Here is a 12,927-nt window from a genome sequence, read left to right as displayed (position 1 = left end):
GCTACACTGCACCCTGACTGGCTCATCTCCTCCCCAAGACCCTTCTGTAAGGGGATGGGCTTCACTATTCTTTCAGAACATTGAAAATCAAGCAATCAAAATCTTCCCGTGAAGCTTCCCCTCAGCCATGGGCCAGTAGGGGCATCCTGTGGGGCCTGAGACCATGGGCTCCCCTCACTGGCCACATTGGCCAGTGTGGTGCAGGGGGTGCATCCTTGGGAATATAGCTGGGCCCAGAGAGATGGTCCCGAGGGACTGGATGATGAAGGCAGAGCTTTCTTGAGAAGGAAAGGCAAGAAGCAGGCCAAGAAAACGAGGTCGGTTGCAATCGCTCCGTGGTGGGTGAGCGTGTAGGTCTGCACTAGCAGAGGGGGGTTTCTGGCCACAGACACAGACATGCCATGTGTGCCTGCACACGAGTCATACCCGGTGCACTGGTGGCCACCCAGGGTCAGGGCACTGACTGTGGACCCAGGATCTGACCGGCTGGGGACCTTAAGGTGCTGATGTCAGGTGAAGAGCCTGCTGACATCACGTGGTTCTAGCAGAGAGAGGGCCGTAGGAGGGACAAACAGCCCAGCCTCTGGACTCGGTGACACTCAGTGTAAAGCAGGAGACATTCCATGGGAAGGCGAGCCGTGCCTCCACAGTGGATCCCGTGTTCCTTTTAAATACCCAGAAGTATCTGTGACATAGCGTGCACTCATTATAGAGCAGAGCTTTTAAAAACAATCCCAGGGAAGGGACAAAGCTCAAGGTCAAAAGCACCCATGACAGCGTGTTGCCCTGTGACCGCTCACCCACAGAAACCAGGTCTGGCTCGAGATGGATGGCTGTACAGGGAGTGGGGAAGGGGGGTTGTTTTCCAGTGTTCAGTCAGGGCACAACAAACCCTCTCCCTCAACAGAGGCAGCCAGAGAGACAGCCTCCTCCGGGCTTCTAGTCTGGGAGAAGGCTCAAATTACCGTTAACAGTCTGTTCTTGTCCCTTTGTCTCCCACCCTGTCCTTCCTGCCATCCTTCCTCCTGAATGGGCAACAGGCAGCGGAGCCTCCACCCAGACCCAAAACCCCAGAGATCTTCAGGTAAGTCAGAGCCAACCTGCAGAGTGTTCCAGCTCCGAGTGTGGGCTGACGTTGGCTGTAAAGGGGGCACGGAGTTGCAGTCAAGGTCAGGGTCTAAGTCCTGTGAGGCTTTCCTGGATACAATACAGTACTCCTGTAATCAAGGCGAGCAGGATTCTGTGTGTGTGTGTCAGGGGTGGGGGGTAGGAAGCATTCTTCCCCCCTTCAAAAAGGCTTGCATTCACTTTTTTATTGTTGCAAACATATCCATCACCCAGCTCTGGCTAACTCGACGTCCTTGGGGTGTACAATATAGTGTTATCATGGCTTTGACCGTGATGTGGCATCATCACTGTGCACAGAAACTCAGCACTTCCTGGACAATGTGGGTTGGAGTCGGGGGCATGACGGGAAGGGCCACTGGGCCGGCGAGGACACCTACTCTGTGTCCTCGTGAGGGAGTGTCACCTGATGCCAGCGTGCCCAGTCACCATGTCGGGAGGGCGTTCCATGGAGCAGACTACTGAGCCAGGGGTCAGCGAGCAGCTCCGCTCGGAAGAGGGAGGAGCCAGAGAGGGAGACGTGGGTGGGGTCCATGCCCTGTTGGCACATTTTTTTTGAAGAAGAGGAGGAGGAGGAGGAAGGACTCTGGAAAAGGAAGCCATTCTTCTGTAAGATGAGAAGCAGAGTCTGAAGAAATGCTTCCAAGCAAGCACGCCTGTGCTTCCCCATCTCATAGCGGCGGCTGAAAACGTGGAGAGGAGAAAGACAGACTGACAGGAGAAACGCGTTTCATTACTTTTAGTTCCAAGGAGCTACAGAAACGAGGGATGGGGTGCACTCGCACCTAAGTGCCCGACTGCTGCAAGAGTGGGCTGCATCCCCCCCGACCGACTGTGTCTGGAGACACAGGAAGGGCAGAGTGACGGACTGAGGTGTCTGGTGGGGCTTTCCCACACCCACTCATCTGCTCACAGTGTAGGAGCTGAAGTCCAATCCCAGAGGCGGGCTCCCGTCCGCTCTGGGCAAGGTCCTCGTCTCTGCAGCGTCTGCTCTGGTCCCTCGGAGCGCTGCTCTGTGGCTCGGCATCTTGCCATTGCTTCTTTAATCTCTGTTAGATCTCCAAGGAGACATGCTCTAGACACATGCTACATAATCCTGTCTCAGTGACATAAGACAACTCATTCCCAAAGGAGATGGTAACCGCAGGGGTAGTGTGGGGTTTAGGAGACTTATTTGGGTGGGCGGGTGGGGGCATATAGTTAAATCTAGAATAAGCAGCAAGTCCAGGGTGAATGGGGGAGCACAAGCCCCAAACACATCCGGCAGCCCTCAAGCTGGCCTCTTGGCGACACGTTCTCAAGGGACACAAATCAGACCCCACAGAGCCCTGAGGAAATGATAGTGGCAGTGACCTTGGGCATCACGCAACAAAGCAGCCCAGGAACACTCCTCCCATGGCTCTGCCCCATTCCTCATCGCCCCGCTGGCTCTGTGCTGGCTTGAGACCATCTTAGTCCTCTCCCACTTGAAACCCCTGTGTGGCACAGAGTGTGCTACTAATGGAAAGGTTGGAAGTTCAAGTCCACCCAGCATCGCCTTAGAGGAAGGCCTCGTGGTCTACTTCTGAAAAAGTAGCCACTGGAAGAAAACCCTAGGGGCACAGTTCTACTCTGACACACACGGGGCCACCATGGCTCAGGGTGAACTAGATAGACGACAACTGTCTTTCTCTCTCTCACCTACCTTGCTCTCACCTCTCAGCCACCCCTGCCCTGATCCAGCCCAGTCTAGAGAGCTGAGCAAAGAGACCCAGAACTTTCCTCCTCAGCAGGGAAGGGAAGGGAAGGGGCAGGAAGGAGCAAAGAGCCCCAAGCTCCGCTCCTTGGCCTTGGTTGTGCTGTTTCTTCTTTCTCGTCGTGCCCCTGTGAATGTGGGTGCAGCACAGGTTCTAATGACGTGTTTCACCCCAAGGGCCCAGGTAGCAGAGGGAAGACCAAGTCCTGTCTGCAGACCCGGTGTGTTCTGTAGCATGCCGTGTGGGGACGCAGTCCAGGCTAACCTAGGACCTGCTGTGTCACCCACTGCAGGGCGCTGGAAGGGGAGGCTCACCGTGTGAAGTTTGGGTTTGTGCCTGAGACATCGGAGGAGCTCCAGGTCATGCCCGGGAACATTGTCTTTGTCTTGAAGAAGGGAAATGATAACTGGGCCACGGTCATGTTCAACGGGCAGGTATGCAGAGGGTAGGGGTGGTGCTGCAGGCATGGGACCCTGGCAGCCAGAGGTAGAGAGCTTGGAGGAGCAGCATCTGCCACCTGGTTGGCAGTCGTGGACGGCACGCTCCTGGTGCCGCGGGCTGCCGGCAGTGTGTCACTGAGGGTGCGTCTTCCTCTTCCCTCCCTGGTTCTGTGACTTGCACTGCAGAAGGGGCTCGTTCCCTGCAACTACCTGGAACCCGTTGAGCTGCGGATCCATCCTCAACAGCAGTCTCAGGTAACACAGTGACATAACCTGGCCTGGTCCCCCCACCCCCCACCCCACCGGCCTCTCCCTGGGGGGAGAACAGCAGTGTAGAAAGAGGTACTCTTGCCAGCTCTGAACAAGCTCATCTCGAGCTTGCTGCCCAGAGTGAAGAAGAGTGGGGGAGACCCAGATGAACTCAATGGGGGCATCTGCAGGGCTTTTGTGGTGAGGGTGACTCAAAGCCTACAGTATAGGGAGGTAGGTCTTCCCAGATGAGTGATTCTCACCGCGAAGAACAGTCAGTGAATTGGCTGTGTGGTGCCACTACAAACAAACAAACAGAGAAAGACAGACAGACAGAGAGATCTGCTTTAGTGCATTGAATCAGAGTGACCTTGGCAGTCAATGCTTCTAAAATTGCTATCACCCTTTCAAAGACTGCCCTTCTACCAGGCCCAGTGAGTGGTCTTGGTTGGATCTGAGCAGCCAGGTAAGCGGTCTCATGGCAGTAGGGCGTTTCCTTCTAGATTGCAATGAATTGTCCTCTGATGTGTGGGCTTGGCCCTCCCTAGGCAGAATCGTGATATCCAGGTGCCTTGAAAAGCCACACTTTTCAATTATTCCTTTGAAGAATTGTTCCTTTTTAAGAGTTGTATCCTTGGCAGCTATGACACAAGCTCAATGTCCCATGTCTTTTCCAGCAGATTTCCAATACGGCTGAAAGGGGTGAAGAGGCAGCAAGAAGGGCCTTTTAAATGGGATTTTAGTATTCATATTTCAACTGTGGCCTCCTCATTTTCACCTCAGACCAACTCTGATTCCTTCTGTGACCAATAATCTAACTGTCCTCCACGCTACCATCCTAACTTTTAGGAAATATTTGCATTTCGCATGTTTCCATGTGGGGCTGCTTGAGAAATAAATGCAGGTTCTGACCACATTTTCTGTCACCTCCAGGAGGAAGCCTCTCCAGAGTCTGACATCCCTGCACCTCCTAGTTCCCGAGCTCCAGGAAAACCCCAGTTGTCACCAGGTTAGTGGCCCTGGAGCAACATCCCAGGTCTGGGAGGTATCCCGACAAAGCTTTTTTTCCCAGCCTCCCAAGAAATGCCCTTTTCCTCTCCAGAGTGGCCAGCCAGTTTGTGACCACACAGCCTCCTTGCTGCTACGCCACTAGTTGATGCACAGCATATATATTCCATGAGAGGTCTTCAGAGAGTTCTGGGGAAAACAGACCTGAAAGATAATGTCATTTTCCTACACGCCTTTTGAAGCCTCCTGGTGTGTGTGCATATTTTGTTGCTGTCAGGTGCCATCAAGTCAGTTTCAACTCAACAAAGGAACCTTGGTGGCATAAGTGATCAGCGGCTGACCAAAAGGTCAACAGTTCGAAGCTACTCTGTGGGAGAAAGATGTGGCAGTCGACGTCCTTAAATATCACAGCCTTGGAAACCCACAGGGGCAATTCTACTGTCACATTGGTTTGCTACGAGTCAGAACCAACAGCAGACAACCACATACGTTATGTGTATATACATACACACGTGCGTATACATCCATCCATCCATATACATTTTTCGTTACTTAGCCACTTGAAAGTAAAAGGCAAATATCACACTTCATCCTCGACAGGTCAGCAGGTCTCTCTTAAGAACAAGGACATCCTCCTGCATAATCACAATACAACCGTCACAGCTAAGACACCTGACATCAAAATGATGATCCCATCATGATCGAGTCAAACTCAGCACCTGCGAGTCAATGCCAACCTTATAAAACAGGGTAGAACTGCCCCTGAGTTTCTAGGACTGTTCATAGGAGTAGAAATCCCCTTTCTCCCGAGGAGCAGCTGGTGGTTTTCAACGGCTGACCTTGTGGATCACAGCCAGACTCATAGCCACATACTGTATCACACATTCTAATTTCTACAATTGCCCCTCAAAACAGCCTTGATAGCCTTTTCTGTTTTCATTTTTCTGCCCAGGGGCTAATCAAGGACCACACATTCATGTCGGTGAGCTTTAAAAAGACAGAGTCCCAAGACCTTATGTTCTGAATTTTGAGGTTGACATGGGCCTTGGGAATCTGTAGTTTTAGAGAGGAGAAAAAAAAAGAAAATCCCTCTTCAAGTGATTCTGGTGATAAGCTGAGTTTGAGATCAGACATCTTTTTCGTCACATGCCTCCTCTAGGAAATGAACACTCTTCTAAATTGTATGCATACCACTGCATTAGTGGAGTATATATGTTAGAAGACATACACAGAAAGGAAGAGGAGGTAAAAATAAGTGGATCTAATATCTCTCCTTGCGGCCTGCTAGAAGGCCCCCCTAGCTGGTCCCTCCCACATAGGGCTCCTCTGATCACGACCCACCAGCTCTGAGAGGCAGAGACTGGTGTCTTCCATGTGTTTAAAACCTTACCTTTCATGCCGCCCCAGAACGGGATGCCTCCACCGCTTATGGAGGTTAACACGGCCCCAAGGCCCTCAACATTGGCACTGCTAACACAAGGCTGGCAATTAAAGTTCAACAGCTGCCCCCAGGGAGAAAGATGAGGCTTTCTGCTTCCAGAAAGACTGGGCCTTGGGAAGCCTGTGGGGCCATTCTACTCTGCCCTCGGCTTGGAGATCTACTCAACGTCAGTGAGTTGGTCTGCTTGTTTGGTTTAGCAGCCGCCCAGAGAGGAAAGGCACGAAACCGTGTCCCCTGCTCTCCGGTTTCAGTCCACATATGCCCGAGTGCTCACTCACCACCATCTTTTGTTTCCCTCCCTGCCTGCCTTCTCCATTTAGGTCGGAAACAAAGAGAAGAGCCAAAGGTAACAATTTTGTCTTTGTTCTGGTTCAAGTAGCAGGTGATGGGCGAGCTCGGGTGTCCGGTTAGGTCTCTGAGGACTGTAGCAGAGTCCCCGAGGGAGCGGGAGACAGCTGCCACCGTGCACACAGCCCAGGGGCTGTGGCTCCCTGCCCACTCCCACTCCATTTCCCAGTGGCCGAGTCTCTTTCAGTAGGAACTCCTGCCCAAGGGCTGTGGTACCTCTGAAGGCCCTTTACAACATCCTCACACCCTCCCCTGCTAAGACAGGGCTCTCGAGAGAGGCAAAACCAGTGATAATGTAACAGAAATGAGAGATTGATTTACTTCAGAGAATTGTCTTCTGGGATTGTAGAGGGGTGGCAAGTCCCAAATCTGCAGGTCAGGCCACAGGCTGGATATATCTAAGGGGGCTTCAAAATTTTGTGGAAATTTCCATTATCATTTAATTCCATTTTCCATGAACTTTGTGAGCCCTCCTGTGTATGTTTTTATCTATAAATATCTATCAATCATCTATCTATCTATCTATCTATCTATCTATCTATCTATCTATCTATCTATTTATCACCTTTCATCTATGTGTACAGAGAGAGAGAGAGAGACAAGGGTGTTGAGACAGAGAGAGGGAAATTGATATACTTCAAGGAATTGTCTCGTGATTGGACAGCATTTTGTGTCAGATGACACCAGGCTGGAGACTCCTTTAGGCTTGTGTCCCAGAATCCATGTGTAGGTGACAGGAGTAAAGGCTGAGTGCTCTGGCAAGATGTCCACTACTAGTCCGGCAGCAGGCCAAACCCCGCCCCCAGGGAAATGCCCTTTTTTAACTGCAGGCTTTCAGCTGACTCAGACCGGCCTTGCGTTAATAAAGCCGAGTCAATGACGTGCCACTACCTTCTAAGAGTAACTAGATGAATGTCTGACCAAACAAAACAACAGGATAGTGTGGCGTAGCCAAGTTGACACACAGTGAACCATCCCAGGACTCCCTGCGCCAACACATAAAGGCAGAGTGATCCAGAGATGTTGTCAGGAGGCAGCCCTGGGTGCCCAGGGGCTCTTTGCTTCCTTCCCCTACAGGAAATAAAGCTCCCAGTGCCCATGCCCTACACGCTGAAGGTGCACTACAAGTTCACGGTGCTCCTGGAGACTCAGCCTGGGCTCCCCTACAGCCAGGTGCTGGACATGGTGGCCAAGAAACTGGAGCTCCTGCCAGAACATACTAGACTGAGGTGAGCTGTGTGCAGGCAGCAGTCTGGGGAGCCGGCAGGCCTAGGGGGCCCTGGGCTGGCCTAGAAGGCAGAGGAGGGGCAGCTGTGGGCACTGATGCTCTCTGACTTTTTTGCTTTTTCTCTCTTCCCAGCTACCGGCCTCGGGACAGCAACGAGCTGGTGCTCCTTTCAGAGACTAGTATGAAGGCCGCCTGGGGCCAAGTGAAAAACTACTGCTTGACTCTGTGGTGTGAGAACACAGTGGTGAGAGCAGGGGACCATACTGGGGGTGGGGGTGCATGTTCCATTGAACCACTTAACTCAGCAGCAGCTCACCACCTGCCAAGCCCCTCACTCGCCAGAGACTGTTTGGAGCAACTGGGGGCAACTCCTTTTCTTTGCAGCCTCACCCCAGTTGCAGCCTGGAGGTTGCTTGTGAGAAAAGGGTAGGCCCAGAAATCCCAGGAGCCCCCCAGCACACTCGCAGCCCAGCCCACCTGTTGGTCCCTCCCCCTCACTGGGGACGGTTCCTTGCCTTCAACCCAGGTTGGAACCAAGTCACGCCTCCGGCTGAGCGCATGGCCATTCTTCCGCTTCTTAAATTTCCCCGAGGCAAAAAATATACAATTTATGTCATGAAGAGATGGCTCGGGTTAACAACCTTCTACCCCTAAAAAGAAGCCACTGCTGTCGAGGGGATCCCCTGTCGCGGTCTTCCATAGGGCTTCTGAGGCACACGGCCCCCTCCTGCAGCAGCTGGGGAGTTTGAACCACTGATCTTGCAGTTCCACCAGGTTCCTTGCGTCTACCAATAGGGAGTTTTGGGGGTTTTTTTGAGAACGTCATGTGTCCAACACCACGCTAAATACATTCTAAGAATCGATTCTTTTAATCCTCACAACTCTTAGTGGCCCCGTTTAGAAATTGGCAGAGGTCGGTCAAATATTTGCCTGTAGGTGGCACATCAACTGGCATTTTTCTTTAATCGTTTTATTAGGGGCTCATAAAACTCTTATCACAATCCATACATCAATTGTGTAAAGCACATTTGTACATTCATTGCCCTAGCATTTTTAACCACCGGTCAGCGTCAGCTAACCAGTAAGCTTACTTATGCTGACCTACTGATCAGTAGGGCACAATTTCACACATTTTTTCACATGGCTTCGAAGAGTTTGCCTCTAGGTATCGCTGGCATCAGTCTCGCTCCCAACCCCATAGCACTTTCCTACAGAATCAGTCTGCCACCCAATCTATCACTGGTTGACTGGGGCAGAGTACGCAGTGAGAGAGGTAGTCGCGGGCTTATTTATGCCTACATGTTCATCTATAGCGGGCAGCTTCACGTTTTCACCCATGTGAAAGCTCGCTGCAGGGTGGTAAGGATGCACAAGGGACTGTGCTTACCTTGTTAAGGGTCATCTGCTCCCGACCTGACATGTTGCTCTCAATAGTGAAAGGGCGGGACCTTGCTTTTGCCCTGACCTTCCTGGCAAGATCAAGGCAATACCCTTGGACTTTGGCCCTTTGGCTCCAGAGGGGCGGCTGACATTTGGTTTTGTTGTGGAGCCATTACTTCCCTCCCCTGTTCCGGCCCTGCAAACCTCCACAAACTTTACATCTGCTTTCTTCCCGATATTCCACGTTTCCTGGGATACCATGTGTGTGGATTGTGCAGGATATAGCATTGTTTCAGCAGTCAGTCCATTCCCTTTTATTGCCAAGTGTTGTCCATGATCCGTATGTGAATGGGCATTGGGGGCACTCATCCTCTATCAAGCATCCTGCTAGGTGCCCTCAGACTCACTGGGTCTACCTACCCACACATGCTGCGGGGACATGGGACAAGTCAGGGACATCTTCCTGGAGAACATGATGCGTACACCAAATTGGAAACCTCCAGCCCTGACAGAATGGAGCCCTGGTGTAGTGGTTATCCACTAGGCTGTTAACCCAAAGATCAGCGGTTTGACTCCACCAGCTGCTCAAGAGAAATGTGAGGTTTTCTGCTCCTGTAAAAGTTCACAGCTACAACCTTCCTCTAGTTCCTGAAGGTTTCCTCCCCGCTCCCACTACCATGACTCGAATTCGATCTTGCAAGACTGGCTAGACCAGAGGAGGTACACTGGTACAGATAGGAACTGAAAATACAGGGAATCCAGGACGGATGAGCCCTATAGGACCAGTGGTGTGAGTGGCAAAACAGGGAGGGTAAAGGGAGAATGGGTAGGAAAGAGGGAACCGATTACATGGAACTGTGTGTGACCTCCACCCTGGGGGACAGACAACTGAAAAGTGGATGAAGGGAGACGTCGGACAGGGCAAGATATGACAAAATAGCAATTTATAAACTATCAAGGGCTCATGAGGGAGTGGGGAGTGGGGAGGGAGGGGGAAAATGAGGACCTAATGTCGGGGGTTTAAGTGGAGAGAAAATGTTTTGAGAATGATGTACAAATGCGCTTTACACAATTGATGTGTGTATGGATTGGGATAACAGTTGTATGAGCCCCTAATAAAATGTTAAAAAAAAAAAAAAGTTCACAGCTTCAGAAGGGGCAGTTCTACTCTGCCCTATAGGCCAACGGAATTGAGTCAGTGGGTGTTGGATTTGGAGGTAGGAAACCCAGATGTTATGATGGGCTCCGTCACTTATTTGTGACTTCATTTGAAAAGGAACATTCAAGCCTAACCGCCCTTTTCAGGCTTGCTGCAGGGTTTCAGCACTAGTTTTCAGAGTGCATGCTAGGATCACAGACTTGCCTGAGCGTTCATCCCGGGCCCGCGCTGACATGTCACGACGGCTTGTCTTCGCGATGCCCAGTTTGCTGGCTGCGTAGGGAAACTAACAGGAAGTCCTTTATTGTCTCAGGGTGACCAAGGTGTTCCAGATGAGTCCAAGGAAGAGGAAAACTCGCATGCTCGCTACCAAACAGAACTTCCGCTCCAGGGAGGGAGCCAAGTGGTGGCCCTCTTCAGCTATGAGGCTACCCAACCAGAAGACCTGGAGTTTCTGGAAGGGGATGCAATCCTGGTGCTGTCAGAAGGTACGTCTACTCCGGGAGTATGGAAACGAAGGGGAGTGTTAGCAGAAACAGGGCAGGGAGAAACCACCAATAACCTGTAAACCCAAAGCCACAGGTTTCGACCTCGCTGGCTTTCAGCCGGAAGAAGCCTGTCACTCTAATGTCCCAGACAAAAGATGTCTGGGTTACTAAAGATGGCTGTATTTTGGAAACCAGAGTGTCATCCGTAGAGTTAGCAAAAGGAGGGCTTTTGCCACAAGCATTCAAGGGTCTTCAGAGAGTTCAAGGAGAAATGAAACGAGGTTAATGGAATTTTTCCACAAACTTTTTTGACCCCCCCCCTCACCCCCACACCGTGCGATGCCGATATTACGCACACTCTCGTCCATGGAATTGACGTGCTTTTAAAGTGAAGGAAGGGTCCACTGGGCCTCAAACGCTGTGTTCAGAATGACCCTGCCCCTCTGGGGATGACTTGGAATGTTAGTCAGCACATTTAAAATTGAAGCAAGAAGTTGAGAAATCTAATTCAGCAATTCTGACTTCTTCGTAACTTTATGAAAACCAACTCTTTGACAAGCCCCCAGAGATGGATTCAGGCCGGGGGTGGGCCCCACAATGTGCCCTCTTAACAAGCTTCTGAGTGATACTGTACTCACTACAGACCATGCTCTGAGAAGCACTTTGAATTCGCGGTGGCAGCATTCTACTTTCCTACCATACACAAACCACTGTGAGGACGGTGCAGGACCAGGCAGTGTTTTGTTCTGTTGTGCCTGGTATGGTCTCTCTGGGTCAGAACTGACCCGATGGCCCCTAACCACCGCCTTCATGGCAAAAAGGAGATTCCCATCCTGGAGGTCGTATCCATACAGCTACCATACTGACCATCAGCAATGCAAAGGGGTGGAAACAGCAAATACTACCAGAAAACCTAAGGGATCAAGCAAGAGCTAGGGGCGGAGTACATAAGCATGTAACTGACTCAAACCACGGTGGTAAACACAGGCTGGCGCCCTACAGCGCATGGCTCCCACGAGGGAGAACTGGTTCACCAAATTTCCACCAGTGCCATTTCCTGGGTGCCCACACCAACCAGCCACTACGGCTGGTTTATTCTGGGGGCTAGGGATGAGGTAAAGGCGAGACACAGAAAGCTGCCCTGGGTAGATGAGAGAGGCAGCGTGCTCCCCACGGTGTTAAGGACAGAAGTCGGGCAGTGAGCTCAGGTAGCACGATTGCACTAGAGAACTGTAGCCAAATGCCTCGGAAAACGGAATTTGGCATTAATTTGGGGTGAGGCTGGGGGTGACAAAAGTTCCGAGTACCCACTACGCAGATAAAGGTATTTCCTTGCACTGGCTTTAGAACCTGAGGTCTGCGTTTTGGTTTTATCAGTGAATGAAGAGTGGCTGGAAGGCGAGTGCAGAGGGAAGGTTGGCATTTTCCCCAGAGCTTTTGTTGAAGAACGCAAGGCTCCGCAAGAGGTCTAGGCTCCACTCCTACGGAGCCGGAGCAGAAGGAAGGTTGGACGACGGATGCGCTCTCCTGGGCTGGCAGTCTTCGCAACCCCTGCAGCACACTGGGAGTAGGGAGACATTCCCTTCAGACATGTGGGAATTCGCCTCTGCCCTAAAAAACCTGCCTGGTGAAGACAATTAGAGAACTCAGGATGCCGAATGCCATGGGGTGCCGGCTGGAACCATCTGGCAGGGGCACGGAGGGGTCTTCTAGGGTGCTGGTGAACTGGTCTTTGCTGTCCAGTTCATGAAAATTCAGAGCTGTGCACATATTTTCGAAGTCTGTGATCTCTCAATAAAGCGCTTGAAAAACAAACAAGGGCCCCCAGAGCCCAGGTTTAAGTATGGTCCTCATTACCATCAGACTCCTAAGGCCAAAAGTAACCTGACAAGCCATTCATACGAAACTACCTTCTCTTTACTCGTTTATAAGCCTCATGGTGGACACAGAATCGAGGTTCCTACGGGCTACGGCACTCACTTCCATGAAAACACACCGACATCCTCGTATGCGCTAAGAGAACGCACGTGTTCAATACTGAACGGTCGCCCCGGAACACTTCGTGATGAAAGCTGTGCAGACATCCATGCAGGTGGCAGGCTGCCTCCCATCAGTCAGTACTCCACACTAGACAAGTACTGACACTCAGGGACAAAGGCCAAGGCACCTTTTTGTGTTTTGGGGGGGAGGGGCAGGGGTGTCCGATCATTTCTTCAGGCGCTCTGGAGGGTGACCGCCGGTGAAGGGTTCCACAGAGACGAGAGCAGACGGCAGGGCCTGGCCTGTACAGCTTTGCTGAATGTTTGCTGTGCACAAAGGCAGGCC

The 12,927-nt window shown here is 51.6% G+C and overlaps 1 protein-coding gene across 1 annotated transcript in view; it reads left to right on the top strand.

The window, feature by feature from the left end:
* Nucleotides 1-12,417, top strand: part of NCF2 (neutrophil cytosolic factor 2) — a 34,368-nt gene extending 21,951 nt beyond the window's left edge. The window contains exons 6-14 of the mRNA XM_045297989.1: nucleotides 975-1,084; nucleotides 3,154-3,295; nucleotides 3,488-3,556; nucleotides 4,484-4,559; nucleotides 6,320-6,345; nucleotides 7,425-7,576; nucleotides 7,708-7,819; nucleotides 10,428-10,602; nucleotides 11,980-12,417. Of these exons, the coding sequence (XP_045153924.1) occupies nucleotides 975-1,084; nucleotides 3,154-3,295; nucleotides 3,488-3,556; nucleotides 4,484-4,559; nucleotides 6,320-6,345; nucleotides 7,425-7,576; nucleotides 7,708-7,819; nucleotides 10,428-10,602; nucleotides 11,980-12,074 (957 nt within the window). The 3' untranslated portion in view covers nucleotides 12,075-12,417. The remainder of the gene's footprint in view (nucleotides 1-974; nucleotides 1,085-3,153; nucleotides 3,296-3,487; nucleotides 3,557-4,483; nucleotides 4,560-6,319; nucleotides 6,346-7,424; nucleotides 7,577-7,707; nucleotides 7,820-10,427; nucleotides 10,603-11,979) is intronic.
* Nucleotides 12,418-12,927: the final 510 nt, after the last annotated feature.

Source organism: Echinops telfairi, unplaced genomic scaffold, assembly GCF_000313985.2.
Source record: "Echinops telfairi isolate 266 unplaced genomic scaffold, ASM31398v2 ScPeMD7_7424;HRSCAF=8462, whole genome shotgun sequence".
NCBI lineage: Eukaryota > Metazoa > Chordata > Mammalia > Afrosoricida > Tenrecidae > Echinops > Echinops telfairi.
Note: the sequence above shows the minus strand (reverse complement) of the source record. Positions and strands in the feature narration are given on the sequence as shown.